At 39.5% G+C, this 25560-nt stretch overlaps 1 protein-coding gene across 1 annotated transcript in view; it reads right to left on the reverse strand.

The window, feature by feature from the left end:
- The window catches only part of lgr4 (leucine-rich repeat containing G protein-coupled receptor 4), a 140793-nt gene that overhangs the window by 2957 nt on the left and 112276 nt on the right, over window positions 1–25560 (reverse strand). Inside the window, exons 10-16 of the mRNA XM_060839090.1 lie at window positions 24672–24743; window positions 22910–22975; window positions 14392–14463; window positions 13847–13918; window positions 11471–11596; window positions 8780–8904; window positions 2946–3020 (exon numbers count right to left, since the gene is read on the reverse strand). Coding sequence (XP_060695073.1) covers window positions 2946–3020; window positions 8780–8904; window positions 11471–11596; window positions 13847–13918; window positions 14392–14463; window positions 22910–22975; window positions 24672–24743 — 608 coding nt within the window. The remainder of the gene's footprint in view (window positions 1–2945; window positions 3021–8779; window positions 8905–11470; window positions 11597–13846; window positions 13919–14391; window positions 14464–22909; window positions 22976–24671; window positions 24744–25560) is intronic.

Raw genomic sequence — 25560 nt, forward strand, 5'->3', positions numbered from 1 at the left:
TGTTCAACAAACTAGCCTCAACACCGACAAAATGGACAACCCTCAGAAAAATTCTTCAGCTGTTCGAAATGGGAAACCTCTTACCCTTAGGTAAGAGAAGCAGAGCTGTCCACAGTATTCCAGCTGTGATCTGACTAGTGCCTTTTTATAATGCAAGCAGGACCTCACTAATTTTATAGGGAGAAAAAGTGAGACTGCAGATGGCGGAGATCAGAGTCGAGAGTGTGGTGCTGGAAAAGCACAGCCGGTCAGGCAGCATCCGAGGAGCAGGAGAATCAACGTTTTGAGCAAAATCTCTTCATCAGGAATGAAGAGGAGCTTATGCTCAAAACATCGATTCTCCTGCTCCTCAGATGCTGCCTGACTGGCTGTGCTTTTCCAGCACCACACTCGTCGACTCACTAATTTTATAACCTATTCTCCTAAAAAAAGGCCAGTTTTCTTCCCAATTACCTGCTAACCCCGAATGCCTGCCTTGTGATTCAAGCGTGAGGACTCCCAAATATCTCTGTGCTACAACATTCTGAAGTCTTCACTGATTCAAACAATATTCAGCCTTTGTATTCTTCCTGCCACAGTGCATGACCTCACATTGTCCCACATTATATTACATAGCCAAGTTTTTATCCACTCAGTTCCTTATCGCTATCCCTCTATAGTGTCTTTGTGTTATCCTCAGCAGTTGCTTTCTAATTTTTGTGTCACCTGCAAATTCGGTGATAGTTCATTCACTTTTTGCCATTCAGGTCATTAATATATATTGTAAATGATTGTTGCCCCAGTACTGGTCTCTCTGGCACTTTACTAGTTACAGGTTGTCATCCTGAAAATACCCCCTTTATACCAACTTTGTCTTTAATTAGTTATGATGTGGAGGAGCCAGTGTTGGACTGGGGTGGACAAAGTTAAAAATCTCACAACACCAGGTGATAGTACAGCAGGCTTATTTGGAAGCACTAGCTGTCAGCTACCTGATGAAGGAGCAGTGCTCTGAAAGCTAGTGCTTCCAAATAAACCTGTTGGATTATAGCCTGGTGCTGTGTGATCTTTAACTTCAATTAGTGAGCTAACCTTCCATTCACACTGATATACTAGTCCCAACACCACAGCCTTTTAAAAAAATTCACTTATGGGATATGGAGGTCATCTGTCTCCTTGAACTGCTGCACTCCATGGATGCTGATCTCGTTAAGTAGCCTTGTGTGTGATAACTTATTTTGGAAATTCAAACATATTAAATTTACTCATTTCTCTTTATTTAGCCTATTTGTTACTTACTCAAAGAATTCTCAGATTTGCCAGGCATGTCTTCCCCGTCATGAAGCCATGTTTAATTATCTGATGCATTTCTAAATGCTTTGCTGTTGCTTTTTTTTTAATCATAGACTCTAGCACTTTGCCAATGACAGATATTAAGCTAATTGGCTTATGTTAGCTGCTTTTTTATTTTTTCCCCTTTTTGAACAAAAATGTTAGTTTTCTAGTACTCTGGGATTTCTCCTGAATCTACAATTCCAGGAAGATGACTACTTATGCAGGAGATCAGTTAGCTCAGTTGGCTGAACAGCTATTTTGACGTAAAGTGATGCCAACAGCATGGGTTCAATTCCTGCATCAGCTGAGGTTATCATGAAGGATTCACCTTCTCACTCTCTCTCCTTGCCTGAGGTTTGCTGACCCTCTGGTTAAACCACCACCAGTCATCTCGCTCTGAAAAGAATGCAGCCTATGGTCTGGTAGGAATATGCTGACTTCACTTTAACTACTAATAATTCCCCCAACACTGTAGCTAGTTCCTTTAAAATAAAAGATGGATTTTCTTGCTAAGCAGTGGAATCAAGGATTATTGGAGTAGATGGAAAAGTGAAATTTAAAACACAAATACATCAGCTATGATTTTATTGAATGGTAGAGCAGACTCTCTAAGGGTCAAATGGTCTACTTAAGAGTCATAGAGATGTACAGCATCGAAACAGATCCTTCGGTCCAACCTGTCCATGCCGACCAGATATCCCAACCCAATCTAGTCCAACCTGCCAGCACCAGGCCCATATCCTTCAAAACCCTTCTTATTCATATACTCATCCAATGGGTACCAGCCTCCACCACTTCCTATGGCAGCTTATTCCATACACACATGTCACCCTGTGGGTGAAAAAGTTGCCCCTTAGGTCTCTTTGATATCTTTCCCCTCTCACCCTAAACCTATGCCCTCTAGTTCTAGACTCCCCGACCCCAGGGAAAAGACTTTGCCTATTTACCCTATCCATGCCCCTCAATTTTGTAAACCTCTGTAAGGTACTTCAGCTTCTTTCTCATATGTTTCACTAAAGCTGTACAAAAAGTAAGCAATTATTTTAAAAACTCAGTAGGGTTGACTGTCCTCAGGTAAATACTTCTAGGTGGACAATAAATGTTCCTTCTTGGATACATGAACTATTCTGAAGGATTTCAGTGCTTTCTCAACTTCAAGTGAAGAGAATTGTTTTTGCCACATTTGCTGGGGACCTCAAATGCTACTGCTTACATTTAGCTAAACTGAATAAACACAGCAATGAAGTACAACTAACTTCAGTCTTTGTTGCATTTGACTGAATTAATTAAGTGATTATTAGCACGTGACAACAAATGTGTTGTATTGTAAACAGTATAAAACTCTCAAATGTGGTAAGATAATTACTCCAGCTGATCTCTGGAGACAAGCTAATGAAAGAGTGTTGGATTACTGCTCAGTATCTTTCCTAATTCAGAGTTCCATTTCCAAACAGCTCCTTCAAAACAAATCCTCCTTATAGCACATGACATCTTCAGCTATTTCAGTTCAGACCAGAAAGGTCACCTAAGCAACAAATCAGCTACAGAGGAAAAATAGCATTTAAATGACTTTAATTATCCACTAAGGCAGCATGCAAAGCAAGTTGAATATAGAATTTTGTAAACAGTACCTGGAGATGGGGTACAGTGCACTGTGGACGGGATCTTGTCTTCTTCATTTTTAATCTCATTGTCTACACTTTGACCTGAAGAAAAGGCAAGAAAAGTTTGATGATTTTCCATTTCAACACCATAAGTATTTGCATAAAGATTAAGTGCAAAACTGCAATCCATTTTTGCAGGATTGAGCATGCTAGTGTGACGTCATTTTCCCCACTTTGCAGCTTATGCTGACATGTGCTACCAATATCTACAATTATAGTAGTTCATGATTGCCAGTCACCCAGGATTGAACTTTTAACAGCAAATGGAAAAGGTTTGGGATTGAGTGACGAGTAATTAGATATTTTGATTTGTGTGAAAACATAACTACAGGCCAGTTAGTTTAACATCTATCAAAGATGTTACAAGTTGCTATTAAAGAAGTTATAGCAAGGAAATTAAGAAACATTTCAAGGTTTTACGAAGGGGAAATCATCTTTCAGCAATTTATTGGAATTCTTTGAGGTAACATTTGCTGTGAATAAGGGGAAATGGTACTATACTTGGATTTCCAAAAGGCACTTAAAGCATCGCAGGTTATTGCGAAAATACAAGCTCATGGAGTAACAGGCAACGTACTGGCAATGGATAGAAAGTTAGTTAACTAATAGGATACTTTTTCAGCTTGTGAAGACGTAATGAATGGTGTGCCAGAGGGTCAACACTGGCACCTCAATTTATAATTTATAAAACTGATTTGGATGAGGATATGGCAAGTATGGTTGCCAAATTTGATGATGATATAAAAATAGGCAGGAATGTAAGATGAGATGAAGAGTATGTAAGGAGGCTACAAAAGGGTAATAAGGTTGGTTAATTGAGTTGGCAAGGAACTAGCAAATGAAATATAACGTAGGCAAATGTGAATATGTTCATTTTAGCAGGAAGCATAAATAAGCACTTTTAACTAAATGGTGAGAAAATTCAGAGGTCTCAGATGCAAAAGGATCTAGGTGTTCTAATGCATGACTCACAAAAGGCTAGTATGCAAATAATCAGGAAAGAAAATAGAATGCTATCCTTTACTGTGAGGGGTATATGATGTGAAAGTTGGGAAGTTATGTTTCAGTTACAGGGCACTTGAGACCATTTTTTGTGTACTGTGTACAATACTAATCACTTGTTTAAGGACCGATGTAGAAACAGGTCAGACAAGGTTTTCCAGACTAACACCTGGAATAGGTGGGTTGTCATAAGAAGAAAGGTTGGACAGGCAAGGTCTGTATCTGTTGGTGTTTGATAGAGTAAGAGATGATTTCATTGAGATGCAAGATTCTGAGAGGTCTTGACAAGATAGATGTGAAGAGAATGTTTCCTCAAATAGGAGAATCTAGAGCTAGTGGTCACTATATTAAACATGTAACAGTATTTTCAATCAAAGATGAGGTGATTTTCTTTCTCTCAGATGCACACGAGTCTTTGGAACTCTTCCTGAAAAGGTAGCTGAAACAGAATCTCTGAATAGTTTAAGGCAAAGTTGATAGAGGGTAACAAGATACTGAAAGATCATCACTGGTAGATGGAAATATGTATTTCAGATTAGTCACAATCTTATTAAAACAGCAAGAGTAGCCTTGAAGGGTTGAACAGCCAACTTCTGGTCCTCAGTCATACATTCAAATGTTTGTACGTCATCATTACCAGGGAAAACGTACTAGGGAGACTATTTGATCACAGGTTTGACAAGTCAAGACTGCATGCAGCCAAGGGCTTTAAAAGAAGTGGCTAGAGAGAGATGGTAGAGGCGCCGCTTATAATCTAAAATCTAAGGAATTTTTAAAAGAAGGGTCCCAGCACATCAGAAAGTAGCTAATTTATCAGCATTATTCAAATAACAGACAAAAACCAGGAACCTGTGTGTCAGTTAACCAAACACCTATCATTGGGAAACTGCTACAGTACATTGTATAGTAGAATACTTATCTAAAAAAAAATCAGTGTGATCAGACAGAGTCAATATGGGTTTTGTGAGCTTTTTGAAGGAAGTAACAGGTAAGGTGGATAATGGGGAACCTATTGGATGAATGTTGTAGGTCTAGTAGGTAGAGTCAAGAGTGTTGCTGGAAAAGCACAGCAGGTCAGGCAGCATCCGAGGAGCAGGAAAAGCGACATTTCAGGCAAAAGCCCTTCATCAGGAATGTAGGACTACTAGGTAGTCATGTTGAGCTTAGTTTACTTATTATCATGCAATCCAAATCAAGTCATTAACGTAATAGACATTTTAGTATCTTCACACCACATGACTGATTAGCCTAACCTGAACAGGAAATGCACGTGATTTCAGAAGGTTAAAGAGTGAGAATTTTGAACAGTGAAAAATTTTGAAGAAGCTCACACCCTCCAAACCTGTTAAATCCTTATGAAAACTTGATGTTATCAGTAAAGGAAAACTATAAGGGATCTATTGTGGGAAGGAAGAAAAGAAAACCAGCTGTGCTCTAAATTAGCTTTGTTATAATTGAAGTTTTAAAAGAGAAGCAATGAAATTTAGCTAAATATCATTTTTATGCTATAGAGATAACTTTGTACATTGTGGGTTTAGGTTTGTAACTGTATAATCCTTTAGGATTCTATCACTCAAATCAATGTACTTACTGAGTGTATTATGATACCTTTAAGAGAGTGAAGGACTGGGCAAGTACACAGAGTGCTGGAGAATTTACAAAGTAACATTTGATTCAGAACAAACCGCACACGCCGAGTTGGTATGAGACAAAAATAAATTCAAATTTGGTCAATCATTTGGTTAAATTATACCCTGAAAAATATCAAACTCCAACCCAATTTGAATTCAGTACATTGACAATTTTAAAAGCCAATGTCACAATCTGATGCTTTTGGGAAACAAAAGACAGGGGTGGGGATGGGGATTGAACAGCTGAGAGGAGAACTGCCGAGCCAAACATGTAAACAGACTGCTTGAAAAATAGCTGAAAATGTGTTGCTGGTTAAAGCACAGCAGGTCAGGCAGCATCCAAGGAACAGGAAATTCAACGTTTCGGGCCAGAGCCCTTCATCAGGAATGAGGAGAGTGTGCCAGGCAGGCTAAGATAAAAGGTAGGGAGGAGGGACTTGGGGGAGGAGCGATGGAGATATGATAGGTGGAAGGAGGTCAAGGTGAGGGTGATAGGCTGGAGTGGGGTGGGGGCGGAGAGGTCAGGAAGAAGATTGCAGGTTAGGAGGGCGATGCTGAGTTCGAGGGAATCGACTGAGACAAGGTGGGGGGAGGGGAAATGAGGAAACTGGAGAACAACACGACGGTTGGAGGAAGAGCGCCTCATCTTCTGCCTGGGAACCCTCCAACCACAAGGGATGAACTCAGATTTCTCCAGTTTCCTCATTTCCCCTCCCCCCACCTTGTCTCAGTCGATTCCCTCGAACTCAGCACCGTCCTCCTAACCTGCAATCCTCTTCCTGACCTCTCCACCTCCACCCCCACCCCACTCCAGCCTATCACTCTCACCTTGACCTCCTTCCACCTATCACATCTCCATCGCCCCTCCCCCAAGTCCCTCCTCCCTACCTTTTATCTTAGCCTGCCTGGCACGCTCTCCTCATTCCTGATGAAGGGCTCTGGCCCGAAATGTCGAATTTCCTGTTCCTTGGATGCTGCCTGACCTGCTGTGCTTTAACCAGCAACACATTTTCAGCTCTGATCTCCAGCATCTGCAGACCTCACTTTTTACTGCTTGAAAAATAGCTCTCTTAAAAGTACTTTTTCAATCAGTAACCTGTGATGCAGAAATTCCTAAGAAGAAGAAAAGAAGACACAGGAAGATCTAAATAGAAGCACGATAGCTGCCTGGTTTTGAGATAAGAAGTGCGGTTTTGTAAATCTTAATTGGGAGTTTTATCAGACTAGTATTTTAAAAGGCAAGGTAAAAGATAGGTTAGAGGAAGAAATTATAAATAGTGCTTAGTTAATTATTCTCTGTTATACTTCAAGAAGTAAAGTTGTTAATTTTTACTTTAAATAGTTCTTGGCCACTCAGATGTTTACAGATTGCTGCATGGGAACAATTTGTGTGTTGCTGGTTTTAAGTTAAGCAGGAGGGTTTACCCTATGTCGTAACAATACTCTGATTTTCCATAGCTAATAGGAAACACAACTTAAGGATAAATTGTTTTGTTTTTGTTTTCAGGATGACAAGCTATAACAACACACACTTTTGGAAAGATCATTGGACTTAAAATGTTAACTGTTTCTCTCTCCATTGATGCTACCAGACTTGGTGTTTCTCCAGCAATTTCAGGTTTTATTCAAGCTTTATAAAGCTTAGATATCTTCCTTCTAGTTGGTTTAAAACTGCAAATTCCCACACCGACATTTTTAAGGGACAGCTAAAATTCAAAGGGTTGGAAAAGGAGTTTTTTTTTAAGGAAAGGTTTCTAGGGAAATCACAAATCTATAGGCCTTGTTTTGACTGTGGAAATTGTATCTATGCTGGGGATAAAAGCAGCAGATCCATTTGTTGGGATTTTAAGGGTTTTAAGAGCAGCATTTGAGAGAACTCTGAATACTATATACATGGATTTTATATTTTTTGATTGGATAAGATTTAGAAACAAATAGAGATGGCAATGAGTTAGTCTGGATTGTCAATGGTTTTATCAGTGATTTGCTATTGTGGGTCTGCTGCTGTCTTGACACGATTAAGATATCTAAACTTGCATATATTTTACAGTGCTTTCAATTTAATATCAATTACATACAAATCTGAAAGGTGATGGAGAATCTAGACTTGATCTTAACCTAACTCCCATGTCAGAATATGCAGATTCAGGTGAGACGTTTAACTTTATTGATAGCTTAACAAGATCGGGTCTCCTGATGATACAGAGCAGTCAATATTCAGGGATATCAAAGAGAGGCAGCTGTCAATTGGGAGGTGAAGGTCAATCGCACACTGCCTAATTTACCTTTGATCGTCCTGGTTTGATACAGCTGACTAATTGATTTCTAAGACATAGACAGGTGGTAGAAGAAACTTGATGTTAGAGCACGTTGGGAATTATATGCCCAAAGTTATTTATTTATCCCAAGAATACTACATTTACTATGTCATGTCTCCATTTATTCATACATTGCATTACAAAATGTGATTATCTGAAATCCTAATATTAAATGGTCAAGAAAATGTGATTCAGCCACAAAACTTAGATAAATTTTAGCCAGGTCACAAGACTGAACAGCTTACAACAACCTCAAAGCAGGAAAGATACAAATTAACACCATCTATTCTCAGTGTAACAAACATAATATTTAAAAAAATACACAACCAGTGGAAGAATGTAAGAAGTTGCATAATCAGCATTAAAATGTCTATTTAATAAGTCTATCAAGTAAGTTGGGGTAATTTTCTTTATACAGTAAAGTCCCCATCATACAGTACTCTGTTATCCAGAATTTTCATGCAACCGGCAATTGCTCTGGGAACTGATGGTATTATCACTTCTCTCTTTCCCCCTCCCCCTTTGATTAAACCTTGTTGAATGTATTTGAATAGTCCTAGCCATAATTGGCAGCCCCATTCTGGATGCGAGTCAGATACTGGGGAATTTACTGTATCTGCTTCAAAACAAAGACCCTCTACAATCAGCAATCCTCTCAATAGGAAGGTTAAGTAGTCTGCTTCACATCCTTTACTAGTCAATAGCCTTGTTTTGCTACTTAGCAGTGCTTATGGAATTGAGCAAATCAGTTCCTTTGTATGGTCTTGTGGTTGTTGACCACCTGAAACTGGCAATTTGCCATCTAAACACAGCCTGTGTAAATGTTTAGCAACTTGTGAATGGCACTTACCAGTCTTCTTTTCTGATGGTGGAATATTTGCTTCCAGATTTTTGATGCCTTCAGGTTTTACAGCTTGATAGGTTTCACAGCTACTAAATGCACAGCACTGATAGGCATATGGTACCATCAATGTCCTATAAAGAGTTAAGGCAATAAAGGCTCGTTTCAAATTAAATATGTGTACGTTTCAATAACATTAACTATTAAATTGTAGTACTGGATGCAAAAATTGTGCACTGGGAAGAATTCAATGATAAAGAAGTATCCAACTATTACTCTCAGTTTACACACAAAATGTCTTACTCTTCCAAATTGCGCTTATGGTAGGTAAGTTGGGTTGCTATGACATTCTATAAGAATTATAGGTAAGTTTCTACACTCTAAAAGTGGCAGAGAGGAATGGTATGGGTCACTGATACTTAGCCATTGAGTTATGTGCTGTTTTAAAGAAACACAAAGTTGATAGTCATTCATGTGATTTTTAGCTTTGACAGGGGTACAATGCAAGACAAATGTATGTTAGTGTGAATGCATTAATCTACCAGGAACAAATTAATAAAGATATTATGTTGCTCTGATCTTGCAATTAGGCATTCAATTTTGCAATGCTATATGGAGACAAGCAGTTTGATATTCAAACTTTCTTTTAAAAACAGACAAACCATTGCAACAAAGCACATGAAAGACTTCAGGTTAACTCGGGCATAGACAATAATGTTAACTGAACTATTGCATATTTTATACTTCACACATGATATACTACAAGAGCTATGCAGAAATGGGAGACAAAAGGAAATTGGTAACAAAAACAACATTAGCCACAAGTTAGCAAGTAACCAATTCCCAGGCATTTGCCAATACCACTTGGCAACTATTCAGGTAGTTTTAAAAAGTAGCACAAGTTAACATATAATTATGGATTAGAGCATATTTGGTTTGCTGTGTTGGTGCGAGGTCTTCAACAACTTTAGTTCTATTTGCCTATACCTTTCATATTATTTTTCAAATGCTTAATTCCCTTTTAAATTACAGGACAATGGGGTGCTTGAATAGCTAATTCTGATAAGATATCTGAAAAAATGATGCACTTCATGAAAGAATAATTTGGTTCCCTTTATGACTATTGTCAGTCCACATTTTATTATTGCGTTCTCAAATAGTGACAATACTATTTTGCGATTTACCCTCTGAAAACTTCATATCATCTTAAATCACAAGTACTCCCGCCAAAACCAAAAGTCACATTGGAATGCGGTCACTAATGCACAATTACTTCATGGCAGCATAAATTACCCCTAACTTTTTGTTGAAAAATTAGAAGTATAGGAAATTATACCAATATAAAATCTGGTGCAATGGTCATAGCACAGAAGAAAGAAAATTGAACTTGTATTTAAACCACCACTGTTCTCAGGCCTACAAAAACAGAATAAAGTCAAGGTCAGGCTTAAAAACTCAACATGAACATAGGGTCACAGGAACAGGAGTAATCTCTGCAACTCTGCTCCACCATACAAATTTGATAATGGCTCTAGAATAGATTGGACTCCCTACAGTGTGGAAACAGGCCCTTTGGCCCAACAAGTCCACACTGACTTTCCGAAGAGTATCGGAAAGTGGGTGGCATGGTGGTTAGCACTGCTGCCTCACAGCGCTGGAGACCCGGATTCAATTCCCGCCTCAGGCGACTGACTCTGTGGAGTTTGCACATTCTCTCCGGGCCTGCGTGGGTTTCCTCCGGGTGCAGATTAGGTGAATTGGCCATGCTAAACTGCCCATAGTGTTAGGTGAAGGGGTAAATGTAGGGGAATGGGTCTGGGTGGGTTGCGCTTTGGTGGGTCAGTATGGACTTATTGGGCCGAAGGGCCTGTTTCCACACTGTAAGTAATCTAATCTAATATCCCACTCAAGCCCATTCCCCATTACTCTATATTTACCCCTAACAATGAGCCTAACCTACACATTATGCAATTTAGCATGACCAATACACCTTACCTGCACATCTTTGGACTTGGGAGGAAACCGGAGCACCCAGAGAAAACCCACACAGACACGAGGAGAATGTGCAAACTCCGCACAGACAGTTGCCAGAGGCTGGAATCAAACTGGGGTCCCTGGCGCTGAAAGGCAGCAGTGCTAACCACTCATTTTCACTCAATTTACTTGCCTTGGTTCCATTAATTGCCTTAGCTAACAAAATGCTACCAATCTCAACTTTACATTTTCAACTGACCTGGCTTTTCCATAAACTTTCACCTGAAGTGCTTCCTGACTCACCTTTGAACTATTCAGCTCTAATTTTAACATAGTGCTCCGCTAATCTTAACATCCGCCAGGCAGCATAGTTTCTCTCCACCTACTCCAGCATATTATTTATGCAGGTCAGATATGGCACAGATACAGGCCATTCTACCATGCTGGTAAAAAGAATGAATGTAAATACTTCAAACATCTCTAATTTTATATAGTCAAGAAAAAAAAATCATATTATTGTCCTCATCATTTAAACCTCGAAGTCCTAATATCATTCTGCTGAATCTAAATTTCACCTGCTCCAGAGCCAAACATTTTTTTTCCTGAGCTGCGGCATGCTAAACTGAATGCAGTACTCATTGTAGTTTAACGAAAGATCTATACAACTGCAGCATAGCTAACACCCATTTTTAATTCGCGATTGCCTTAAGCCACAGTTTAACAAACCTCAGCCTAGAGGTGTCCTCTGGTATCAGTAGCTCCTTCAGGTCAGCATTCCCAGAAAGTTTAAGTTGATTGAGACTTGTTAGCCCAGCTGTTGGGAAAGAACTCAAGTGATTGGAACTTAAATCTCTGAAAACAGAACAAAACATAATGAATTAGTACATCCTAATGAATGAACATACACAACCTAAAAAAACAAGTAGGCCATTTAACCCTTGAATCGGCTCTACCATTCATTATAAGTATGGGCTGATCACCCTAATCGATAGCTAGTTCCTCCTTTTCCCCAGATCCTTTTATCCATGAGCTATATCCAACTCCTTCTTAAATCATACAATATTTTGTGCTTAACTGCTTTCTGTAATAATTGCACAGTCTCACCACTCTCTGGATGAAGTAATTTCTCCTAATCTCAGTTCTAAATAGTTTAGAATAAGAATTAGAATCTGTACAGAGAGGGAACAGGCCCCTTGGCTGAACAAGTCCACACCAGCCCTCTGAAGAGCAACCCACCCAGACCGATTCCCCTAACCTATATTTACCCCTGATTAACAACCTACACTGTGGGCAATTTAACATGGCCAATTCACCTAACCTGCACACCTTTGGATTGTGGGAGGAAACCTACTCAGACATGGGTAGAACGTGCAAACTCCACACAGACAGTTGCCCAAGGCTGGAATCAAACCTGGGTCCCTGGCACTGTGCAGCAGCAGTGCTAACCACTGAGCTACCGTGCCACTCATATTTACCCCATTTACCCCGTATTCTTAAACTGTGACCCCAGCTGCAGACTCCTGCATCAGTGGGAACGTCCTTCCTGCATCTACTCTGTGTAGTCTTGTTAAAACTTTTAATTTGGTTGATAGGAGACCCCCACTTCATTTTTCTTAATTCTAGCGAATATAATCCTAACCATTTCAAGCTTTTCTCGTAAGTTATTCCCATCACCCCAAGAGTCAGTCTGGTTAAACGTTCACTGTACTACCTCTGTAGAAAGAGCATCCTTCCAAAGATAAAGAGACCAATTCAGCACGTAACATTCCAGGTGTGGTCTCACCAAGGTACTGCACAATTGCAGCAAGCCTTCCCTGCTCCTGTACTCAAATTCCCTCCCTTTGAAGGCCAACATACCAAATGCCTTCTTTACTGCCTGCTGCACCTGCATGCTTACTTTCAGTGACTGGTATACAAAGATACTCCGATCTTGCTGAAGATTCCCTTCTCTCAACTTATAGTCATTCAGATAATAATTGACCTTTCTGTTTTTGCTATCAAAGTAGGTAACCTCACATTTATCTGCCGTGCATTTGCCCACTCACTCAACTTGTCCAAATTATCCTGAAGCATCTCTACATCCTCTTAACCCATTCCACCCAGCTTTGTATTACCAACAAACTAGGAGATATTACATTTAGTTCCCTCATTGGAAATCTTAACATATTGTGAATAGTAGGTGTCGTAGTATTGATTCCTATAACACCTTATGAGTCTCAGCCTGTCATTTGGCAAACAAAAGGGCTGTTTACTTCTAATTTTTGTTTTCCATCTTCCATTTTTCTTCCATCTCAACTTATTACTCCCAATCTTACGCTTTAATTTTGCATGCCAATCTTTTAAATGGAACTTTGTTGAATACCTTCTGAAAGTTCAAATAAACCATATTCACTGCCCCCTCCCTCAAACTCTACCCGTTACATTCTTTAAGGAAATATGTAACAAAAAAAACACTGGCCGCAAGTTAGAATTCCAGTATATTTGTCAAGCATGATTTCCCTTTCATAAATTCATACTGAGTCTGTCCAAGCCTGCCACTGTTTCTAAGTGCTCCGTCATTAAATCTTTTACAATAATGTCCAGCATTTTCAACACTACCGATGTCAGGCTGACTAAGCTATAATTCCCGGTTTTCTCTTGACATCTTTTTAAATAACGGGGTTATTTGTACTCCCCATCAATCCATAGGAACTGTTCCAGAGTCCAGAGAATTCTGGAAGACCACCAAAGAATCCACTATTTCTGAGACCACTTCCTTAAGTACACTGGGACGTTGACTATCAGGCCCTGGGAACTTATCAGCTCTCACCAACACCATTTCTCTACTAATGCTGGTTTGCTTCAGTTCCTCATTCTCACTAAACTCAATGTTCCCATGAACATGAAATCAAAGTACGTATTTAGTCAGTCAGCCATTTCCTTGACTTCCATTGTAAATGTCCCCATTTCTGACATACTTTTCAACTTTAAGTTGGGAAGAAGTAGTTAAAATTAAAAGCACAACTAATATATCAATCATTAAGCACAAAGTTCAATATTTTAAGCTCATGACCATAATGCAAAAATCAACATGAACAGCTTGAAATAATTTCAGTCACTTACAAGTTTGTAAGTTCAGTCAAAGAAATGAATGCATTCTTCTGAATTGTAGAGATCTGATTTTTACTTAGATCACTGTAATGGAATAATGGGAAGAGGGGAGAGCAAAATTATTTATGCATATGAAGAATATAAAAAAAGGAACTGGTTTGCATTCTGATTTTATTTAATCCAACAGTATTATTATTTTTAAAATTCAATGACAATACAGCATATTCCCCTATTATCTCTGCAACTATAATTTAATTATTCTCTTGCGTTTCATTGGCAGAATAACATTCCTATATGCAGACAGTAAATGCTGCTTGATTAGAAAACATTTTCTATACCCATCCCTGTTTAATTTTACAAACAGTGCTTGTACAAATTAAAGTTCAATCAAGACAGAATGATCAATATTGAGATATTGCAGTAAAACTTTACAACTATATTCTTCAGTTCACACTCTCAAAGATGAATAATCTGTCACATACAACTAATGACAGTCTGGGTCTCGCTTCAGCAGAATTATTAGTACAACTGAGGAAAAATACAAAATCTGTACTCACAGCAAATGAAGAGACACCAGTCTCTGGAATGTCTCTGTTTTGATCTCTTTGATTTCATTGTGCTTTAAAGAACTGTAAAAATAATGTAATACAAAAACACTGGCAATAAATGGACTTTCATTAGACAAGATTTAATTTTATTGCTCTCAATTTATTCTTTGCTAATATCCAACAGGTGGTGGTGATGGCCTGGTGGTATTCTCCAGAGACACAAAGTTCCTTGGATGCTGCCTGACCTGCTGTGCTTTAACCAGCAACACATTTTCAACTAATGTTCTAGGAGACCCAGGTTTGAATCCTGATATGAGAGATGGTGGAATTTGAATTCAAAAAATTCTGGAATTAACAGTCTAATAACAGCCATGAATCCATTGTTGATTGTTGCAAAAATACATCTGATTCACTAATGTCCTTTAGATTAGATTAGATTAGATTAGACTTACAGTGTGGAAACAGGCCCTTCGGCCCAACAAGTCCACACCGACCCGCCGAAGCGCAACCCACCCATACCCCTACATTTACCCCTTACCTAACACTATGGGCAATTTAGCATGGCCAATTCACCTGACCCGCACATCTTTGTGACTGTGAGAGGAAACCGGAGCACCCGGAGGAAACCCACGCAGACACGGGGAGAACGTGCAAACTCCACACAGTCAGTCGCCTGAGTCGGGAATTGAACCCGGGTCTACAGGCGCTGTGAGGCAGCAGTGCTAACCACTGTGCCACCGTGCCGCCCACTTTAGTGGTGTGGAATACAGCAATGTGGATAACTCTAATTATGGGCAATTATGTTTGGGCCATAAATGCTGACCTAGCCAGTGACAGTCTTATCCTGTAAATGAATTTTTAAAAAAAGACTATTACAAAGATTAGTATAAACTGAGGTAGTTTGGGGTGGGGGTGGCAGCGGAAGATATCCTTCTCCTTTCTCTTAAGTCATGATTTGGAGATGCCGGTGTTAGGACTGGGTTGTACAAAGTTAAAAATCACAACACCAGGTTATAGTCCAACAGGTTTAATTGGAAGCACACTACCTTTCGGAGTCTATCACCTGATGAAGGAGTGACGCTCCGAAAGCTAGTGCGCTTCCAATTAAACCTGTTGGACTATAACCTGGTATTGTGTGATAATTTTAAGGGTGATCTTGTCAACTGTTACAAAGAACTTTACAGCGCAGTACAGGCCCTTTGGCCCTCAATGTTGCGCCGCCCTGTCATACTAATCTGAAGCCCATCCCACCTACACTATTCCATGTATGTCCATATGCCTGTCCAATGACGACCTAAATGCACTTAAACTTGGCAAATCAACTACTGTTGCAGGCAAAGCATTCCATACCCTTACTGCTCTCTGAGTAAAGAAACTACCTCTGACATCTGTCTTATACCTAGCTCCCTTCACTTTAAAGTTGTGCCCCTTGTGTTTGCCATCCCCATACTTGGAAAAAGGCTCTCCTTGTCCACCCTATCTAACCCTCTGATTATCTTGTATGTCTCTATTAAGTCACCTCTCAATCTTCTTCTCTCTAATGAGAACAGCCTCAAGGCCCTCAGCCTTTCCTTGTAAGACATTCCTTCCTACTAGGCAACATCTTAGTAAATCTCCTCTGCACCCTTTCCAAAGCTTCCACATCCTTCTTATAATGCGGTGACCACAACTGTACACAATACTCCAAGTGCGGCCGCACCAGAGCTTTGTACAGCTGCAGCATAACCTCCTGGTTCCGGAACTCAATCCCTCATTAATAAAGGCCAAAACACTGTATGCCTTCTTAACAACCCTATCAATCTGGGTGGCAACTTTCAGGGATCTGTGTACATGGACACTGAGATCTCTCTGCTTATCTGCACTCCCAAGAATCTTACCATTAGCCCAGTACTTTGCATTCCGATGACTCCGTTCTTGATAATCAACATTAAATATTTGTTTATTGTAAACTATTTAGGCAATAATTTGACCCTGTTCTACGTGAGAAAGTTAGGACTGCAGGTTGTAGATCAGAGTCAAAAAATATTGTGCTGGAAAAGCACAATAGTCAGGCAGCATCCGAGGAGTAGGAGAGGCAACAGTTTGAGCATAAACTCTTCTTTAGAAATGTGGGGGAATGGCCCAAGGGGCTGACAGATAAATGGGAGGAGGTGGGGCTGGGGCGTTGGTGGATAGAGATAGCTGGGAGCGTGATAGGTAAGTGAAAGTGCGGGATAATGGTAACAGATGTATTTTAATTTGTAGGGACACTATGATGATTGCGGCATATACATTTGGAAGCCAAAAGAGTGACCAAGAGAATTGTGCATCAAATAAGTATCTTCAAAGTACATCAAATTTGAATCTGTTAATTGATATTTATTGTGACAAATAGATTTTCTTCATTTTTGTAGCTATACATTCAAGTCCTGTTTTATGAAAATGTTCCAAGAAGCCAAAATATATTTTGCATTATAGATGCAGTTCACACAAATCTTCTGTTAATCAAATTCAAGTTCCATGAATCCTATTCAGAGAAAAAATGCAGCTCTTTCACAGATATGCCTCGAAAGTAAATGTCTTAGTAGTACAACATAACCATATTTCACCTCATTACTCCTCAAAGTCTGCCTATCATCTACAAGGCACGTCGGGAGTGTGAATGGAATATTCTCCATTTGCACGGTAAGTGTAGCTGCAACAGAACTCAAAGGAATTTGATAACACCAGGACAAAGCAGCCCACTTGTTTGGCACCACATTCATAAACATCAGTTTCCAATTATGAATTAACTGTAACAACAGTCTGTATCACCTACAAAAGTGCACTGCAAAAATTCACCAAACTCCTTATACACCACATCCCAAACCCAGGATCACGACTATGCAAAAGGTCAAGTGCAGATACATGGGAACACCAAACCTGAAAATTCCCCTCCAAGCCAGTCAACATCCTGCCCTGGGAATACATCAGCAGTCCTTTAGTGTTGCTGGGGCAACATGAAGGAAGTCCCCTCTTAATGGACTGCAGTGGTTTAAGGAGACAGCTCGCCATCACTTTAAAGACAACTTGGGATGGTCAGCAAATGCTGGCCAGCCAGCTGTACCCACATCTCAATGGATTTGAAAATAACCTCATTCACTTGTAGATGTTAGACAAGTCAACAAATGAGTGCGAGACCGCCAGAATGCTGTGTTCAGGCTGACTCTGTATGACCCATCACCACTGTATTCATTTCACTCATTGTTCTCTGGGTTTGTTTTAATTGGTCAAATGGTAAGGAGAATACACTTATTTCAGAAATGGACGTATTGAATAGAATGGCTGTTGCAGAGCTGGATGATCATATATGCCTCAGCTTGCCTCTTTTTCAGCTAAGGGACTTAATAACTGTGTTAGGCTGATCAGTTCTACTTTGCCTATAGCAGTGAGGAAAGCTGTCTTGGCAGTGAAGGCAGGCAGTTTGTCCCCCTATCATCTCAGGATGATTTCATAAAAACTGCACAAAGTAAGGACTAACAACAGCCACACAGAACAGTCAACATATTCAATTTGTATCCAGATTGCATAGGAAAGAACTACAACTTCAATTTCAGCAAAAATATGTAATAATTTTGAAGTCCTGTGATAGGATAATAAGCATTACATGGACCCATTAACCATATTGTTACGTTAATATAAACATATTCACTCGAAAAGCCAGCCCAACTCTGGGACTATATTGAAAAAAAATTACTAAACATTTCCACTGGCATATATCCTCTTTGTGTATACTCCTTACACCTGCTTAAAGAATGGAATTTGAAAGAAAGTTGAAACCAGCTGATCTTTGTAAATCAAGAACCTTTTTTAATCTCTCCAAAAAAAAATCACAAACTATAAACCACAACAACAGTTATGAAACCTAGAAGAAAATACTGTAAATAATTGGATGCCAAACAGCATATAGTGTATCTATTTCTAAAATCCTAAAGGTTCCTAAATTTGTGCATAAAAATATTCTAATACAACCCATGACTGGAAACAACTAAATGATGTATTAAACACAGTTTAGCTCCAGGCTCCAAACGTCTATGCCAAGCAGCAATTAAGTGGACGCTGTTGGTTTCAATACATTACTCAATATAATCTCCACTATGACAGGTGTGATGCCAACAATATAACCAAATTTTCTAAAGCATTGAGAGAATCCCTGTCCTTCTATCTCTAATATTTACACTATGATCACTGAATACAATCAGAATCTACAATCTCCTTTAAAAGATGACTTGTCATTCCAAACTACTACAAAAATGTTTTCAGTTGATACCTACTATGGTTTAGGGTGTAGGTTTGCTCATTGAGCTGGAGGTTTGATATCCAGACGTTTCATTACCTGGCTAGGTAACATCATCAGTGGCAACCTCCAAGTGAAGCGAAGCTGTTGTCTCCTGCTTTCTATTTATATCTTTCTCCTGGATGGGGTTCCTGGGGTTTGTGGTGATGTCATTTCCTGTTCGTTTTCTGAGGGGTTGATAGATGGCATCGCGATCTGTGTGTTTGTTTGTGGCGTTCTGGTTGGAGTGCCAGGCCTCTAGGAATTCTCTGGCATGTCTTTGCTTAGCCTGTCCCAGAATAGATGTGTTGTCCCAGTCGAAATGGTGGTTTTTAACATCCGTGTGTAGGGCTACGAGGGAGAGAGGGTCATGTCTTTTTGTGGCTAGCTGGTGTTCACGTATCCTGGTGGATACACGACTCTCTCTCCCTCGTAGCCCTACACACGGATGTTAAAAACCACCATTTCGACTGGTACAATACATCTATTCTGGGACAGGCTAAGCAAAGACATGCCAGAGAATTCCCAGAGGCCTGGCACTCCAACCACAACACCATAAACAAACACACAGATCGAGATGCCATCTATCAACCCCTCAGAAAACGAACAGGAAATGACATCATCACAAACCCCAGGAACCCCATCCAAGAGAAAGATATAAATAGAAAGCAGGAGACAACAGCTTCGCTTCACTTGGAGGTCACCACTGATGATGTTACCTAGCCAGGTAATGAAACATCTGGATATCAAACCTACAGCTCAGCGAGCAAACCTACACCCTAAACCTCAACCTGAGCTACAAACCTTCACAAACCTTGCATTAGATTAGATTAGATTAGATTAGACTTACAGTGTGGAAACAGGCCCTTCGGCCCAACAAGTCCACACCGACCCGCCGAAGCGCAACCCACCCATACCCCTACATTTACCCCTTACCTAACACTATGGGCAATTTAGCTTGGCCAATTCACCTGACCCGCACATCTTTGTGACTGTGGGAGGAAACCGGAGCACCCGGAGGAAACCCACGCAGACACGGGGAGAACGTGCAAACTCCACACAGTCAGTCGCCTGAGTCGGGAATTGAACCCGGGTCTACAGGCGCTGTGAGGCAGCAGTGCTAACCACTGTGCCACCGTGCCGCCCACACTACTATGGTAAATTGTAGCAGGAGTTTGATAGTACAATGGCTGTGAACCCAAGTGCTTGGGTCAAACACCTAAATGTGTCCTGGGAAGCCAAGATATTAGATTCACCTGACTCCAGACACATCGGAGCTTTGGCAGAGATCCTGGATTTTGTTGAACCCTGGTGATGGAAACAATTGTGGCTCTAGTTTAGAGAATCTGTGCTTGGAGGCGCATCTTTTCAAGCCAGGGAAGGATTTCAACACAAACAACAACATCTCTTTCCTGGGATTTGCATGGCAATGACATTAACTATTGCCCATTTCTGAATTTCCTACAAAGTGGTGGTCAGCCATTTAGAGTCCGAGATGTATAGCATGGAAACAGACCCTTCGGTCCAACCCGTCCATGCTGACCAGATATGCCAACGCAATCTAGTCCCACCTGCCAGCACCCGGCCCATATCCCTCCAAACCCTTCCTATTCATATACCCATCCAAATGCCTCTTAAAATGTTGCAATTATACCAGCCTCCATCACTTCCTCTGGCAGTTCATTCCATACACGTACCACCCTCTGTGTGAAAAAGTTGCCCCGTAGGTCTCTTTTATATCTTTCCCATCTCACCCTAAACCTATGCCCTCTAGTTCTGGATTCCCCGACCCCAGGGAAAAGAGTTTGCCTATTCAACCCTATCCAATAGTTACAGACAATCTGGACCACATTCCTCCAGAAAAGTTGGGATTATTCCATCACATTTCTGACTTGTATTATGTACTAGAAGATAAACATTTTTGAATGGAGGTCACATTTTTACAGAGAGCTTTATTTTAGCTAACCACACACCATAACAAATCAGCTCCCCACATTTATACAACACACTCACCTAATTAATCATTAATTAATATAGCCATCACCTGTTCCCTTGTTCCATTAGGCCTCAGGCATCCCTTCAGATCAAATTAAATGAGAACACCCTATACCTTGTAGGTGATGGTCAGGCTTTGGAGGTGAGTTTCTGATCTGGACTTGGATTTATATGGCTTGTCCAGTAATGCTTCTGACCAGGTAGCCATTGGAGCTCGAGGCTGCATTTCAATGGGTAAGATACCCACAGTGGTGCCCATTGCTGAAGGCTTTTCCATCCTGACTAACAGCTCCAGCCCTTTCAGACTTTATATCTCACATTCATAACCGGCAATAGGAACAGAGGTGCAAGCTAAGGGCCTCCTATTTGAAATTCTGTCATGGGACCAATACTCTAATCCAGGAGGTATAGTTTCCCAATTAAGAATTCTGGAATAAGTTATGAAACAGTCTCACCAGATTAAAAAACTTAATTGACTGGGTTCAGCAACATAGAGAATAATTTTCTTTTCGTAGAAGAGCTTTTTAACATTTGTTGACAGGACGTAGGTTTCACTGCCTAGCCCTGCACTTATTGTACAATCCTAATTGCCTCTGAGAAGGCAATGCTGAGCTGCCTTCTTCATTCACTGCAGTCCATATGGTATACTTACACCATTAGGAAGGGAGTTCTAAAATTTGACCAACTACTAAAGGAAGGCGATACTGCTGCAATTCAGAAGTGTGCACATTTTAAAAGGAGATTTAAAGGTGCAAGTATTCTGATACATCAGGTGCCTTTGCCCTTCTGGGGTTAGAGGTTGCTGGTTTGGAAGGTAATGAATTGCTGTAGCGCACAGATTGCTGCCATTGCATCAATGGTCAAGTGAATATTTAATATGGAGGATAGGGTGCCAATCAAGCCAGCTGCCTTGTTTTGGATAGCACAGAGTTTCTCGAGTGTTATTCGAGCTGCACTCATCATGCAAGTGGTGAGTATTCCAAAATACCACTGACTTGTGAGGCAGACTTATGATCAGAGATAGTGGTAAAACAAATTGGAACATTTCCTGCCTGATTGACATTTAATACTGAAGGAGTGGAACACTTCATGCAAAAAAACTTTTTTGGTAGATTTTTGCAATATTACGTTTCCAATTCTTTGTCACAGTTTATTATGCATTCAAAAACTCAATGTTATTTGGTCATTCATATATTCTTACAGCTTTGCTCTCATCATTACTTCGTTCAAGCATTTTTCCACATGTAGTTGATCATGTACTTGATTTAGTTTGGCTCATGGAAAACCTGTTACACAGCGAAACTAAAAGCTACTTCAACTATATTACCAATGTTAACACGTATGCTGCATTTGAAATTACAAGTGAACCTTTATTCCTAAAAAATGCTGAAACACAACTCCATTAGTTTGTCAAACCCCCAGGCAGTGTCAGTGAAATTCATTGCTTCAGAATGAGTTTCATCCAGAATCAGTGATTATTTAATGGTCAAAAAGTATCTTCTCAGTGACAATGATGATTTTGTTATTTTTAAAACACAAAGTATTGTGGGTATAGTTGAAGGTACTGTACCATCAATTTATAGGGTAACTCAAATTCCATTATGGCAAACTGTGCAAATGAATTCAATAAATCTGGTATCAAAGATGTGCAGGTTAGGTGGATTGGCCATGCTAAATTGTCCTGTAATGTCCAGATATATACAGAGACCCATAGGGGTGAGGGACTGGGTCTGGGTGGGATAACCTCTTTCTGCATTGTTGGGATTCTAAGATTCTATGAAACAAAGTACTGGAAAAACTCAGATCTGGCAATAGCCATGGAGAGAGGAGCAGTGTTAACGTTTCAACCTGATTTCTCCAGAAGAGTGGTACTCAGTAAGCCTCATGGGCTAGTTCAAGTGACCATAAAAGTGACCAAACTAGATCATCTATGTTCCTCAAAGAAGGAACTTGTATACTTGGTCTTGTTCACCTATGATGCTAGCCCTAAATTATTGACTGACACCTTAGTACTCTCAGAGAAAATGGAACGTTGGATAATAAACACTTCTTGTCCCTGTCTGTCATAAATCAAGAACAAAGACTTGGAAAAAAAATTACAGCATTTTTCATTTTATTCCCTTCACAATCCTTTGGTTACTGTAATCATGGGCTTGGAAAGATAAAACCTAATAGTTTTGGGATTGTTAATAATAGCAGAATGAATTTGCATTTTTAATTTTAAAAACATAAACTTACATTTCTTCCAATGCTGAGCAACCCTGGAAACTTGGCAGTTCCTCTATCTGATTATATGACAAATCCCTGTGAAGAATAACATATTATGCAATGAAAAGGCTTGAAAAAATACATATATTTCCAATTATTGCAAGTCAAATCCAATTTGGGAATGAAGTATAAAAAAAATCAGAACTTTCAGCAAAGTCCAATATTTGCTTCATAGTTCAGGAAAACTTGGATCAAGTTTTCAATTCTTAACTACGTACACAAAGTGCTGGAAATTCGCAGTTCCTCAGGGAGTATCAGTTAGAAGGAAACAAGAGTTAACATTTCAAATAGATTTTGTATCAGACTGAAGTGTTAACATTCTTTTTTTTAAAAAGTCTTTCTATAGACACTGACTGATCTGTTCAGTATTTTCATATTTTTCTGTTTCTTTGCTTCAGATTTCCAACCAGTTGTTTGATTTTGTCTCAGGTCATAGATGTTGGATTACTCTTGCATCATCCTGAGCTACTTTCTTGATAGCTTTTCTCAGCTTTGTAACTGTCTCTCTCTTTGTCAAGAGCAGGGTGATAAGGCAGGTCCGCGCTCTGCCTTAACTGGAATAAGAATCAAATATGAACTATTGACATTATTCTGACCCACACACCAACCAAGCTACTCTCAAGCTCGAAAAACATTCTTGCTAAATAACCATGCAAATTCTTTTTTATTTCAAAAGTAAAATATTACACAATAAAGTGGTATACTGTTATTGAGTTACTGAACACAGAACAGTCACTAATGTGGATGACTTATCTACTTGCTAGCTCAATTAGCCGCATGAACAAACTGGGTTATGAAAAGATTCTTACTTTTGGGTGGTCACCTAAACACCTTCAAATTCTGTTCTACACAGTATGCACATTTAGATTACTCCATGACATAAAGAGGCAAATTGCTCAGCTTCTCCTTGACAAAATGAGACACTGAAAACTCAACTAACATCAAAACTCTGCTCTGTAACCATAGCAATTATTAGACAATCTTGGCTTTCGTGGCTACTGTTAGCTCAAAACACCCAAGCTCTCATTAATTCTTGTTGCAAACTTATACCATTTAAGAGTTTTACATTCATAGTTTATATTTTGAAATTGGTATGAAACTACGTAAAACATTGATTAGGCTACAGCTAGAGAAATGTGTCCCGTTCTAAAATCCACATCATAAATGAGGGATGTGATTGCACTGCAGAAGAGATTTAACAGGATGTTGCTGGGCAGGAAGTTTTTAATTAGGAAGAGAAATTAGATATACTGGAGTTGTTTTCCTTGGAGCAGAGGAGGCTAAGTGGGGACACAATTGAGATATATAACATTATGGAGGACATACACAGGGGAAAGGCATGGAGATTTTTCCCTGTAGTGGAGTAATCACTGACCAGGGGACATAGATTTAAGAAAAAGGGGAGGAGGTTTAGAGGAAATGAGAGGAAATTTATTTTTCACCTAGAGGGTGGTGGGAATCTGGAAATCATTGCGTGTAAGGGTGGTAGAGACAAAAACCCTCAAAACGTTTTAAGCATTCAAATATGCCAAGGCACACAAGGCTATGGCCAAGCGTTGGAAATTAGAATAGTTAGGTTTTTGTTTTTGACCGGTGAGATTTGATGGGCCAAAGGGCCTCTTTCTATGCTGTACATTGCTATGACTCTAAAAGTAGCAAATTAACATAATAAAATGATTTAACTTATACAATGTTATCTTGCTTTTCAAAGGATGATGGAAGCCAAACTTACAAAAATCTGAGCATCTTCAGTTGTTGGCACAGGTCAGTCGGGATTTTGTTTATTCTGGTTCCTGTCAAGGTGCTGAATCATAGAAATATACCAAAGTAAATATGTCAATATGGTATTTCATTGTAACTATGCAACTTGACATGAGCATTCCAGAGAATAAAAATATTGATATTTTAGTCTTTAAGGTCTTTTTGAATAATTTGACCATCATTATTAAAATTAGCTCACTGTTCACTCATACATACTATTTGTTTAAACGTGGAGAATACAGGAACGACAGGTACACTTTTGTTGTCTATGGTACATTGAAATCGTAAACAAAAGAAGTTAAAGAGGAAATCAAAATTTCAATTGATGCTGTATCAAAGACTTGTGTATTTCATCAGATTGTTCCCCATACCCTTATAACAACTATTTAAATTCAATAGCAATTTTCAAGTACTGAAATATTGCAAAGTGCTTCACAGGCATATTATAACACCAAGTATGACAATGAAACTCACATGGAGATTTAAAGACCACAAGCTTGGTCAAAGAGAGGCTTTATGGAGTGTCTGAAGGGGTAAAAAAAGTGAAGTAAAGTAATGAGGGAAACATATTACAGAGCATACAGCTCAGGCAACTGAATGTGTGACCATCACTGACGCAGCAATTACAATTGGGTGTGCAAAAGAGGCCAGAATTAGAGGGATACAGATAGCTCAGAGGGTTGTGGTGCTCAATGAGTTGTACAGGTCACAGAGGTGTCTAAACGGTCTAGATCTGATTTACTTTCATTGTCACAGTAGTGCACCAGATGCAGTTAGGTTTTTGGTCAATTGTGATCTCCAGTATATTGTTAGTGATGAAACTTTTGATTTGATTTACTTATTGTCACATGTACTAAAGT

This window comes from Hemiscyllium ocellatum, chromosome 18 (genome assembly GCF_020745735.1).
Source record: "Hemiscyllium ocellatum isolate sHemOce1 chromosome 18, sHemOce1.pat.X.cur, whole genome shotgun sequence".
NCBI classification, from domain to species: Eukaryota; Metazoa; Chordata; class Chondrichthyes; order Orectolobiformes; family Hemiscylliidae; genus Hemiscyllium; species Hemiscyllium ocellatum.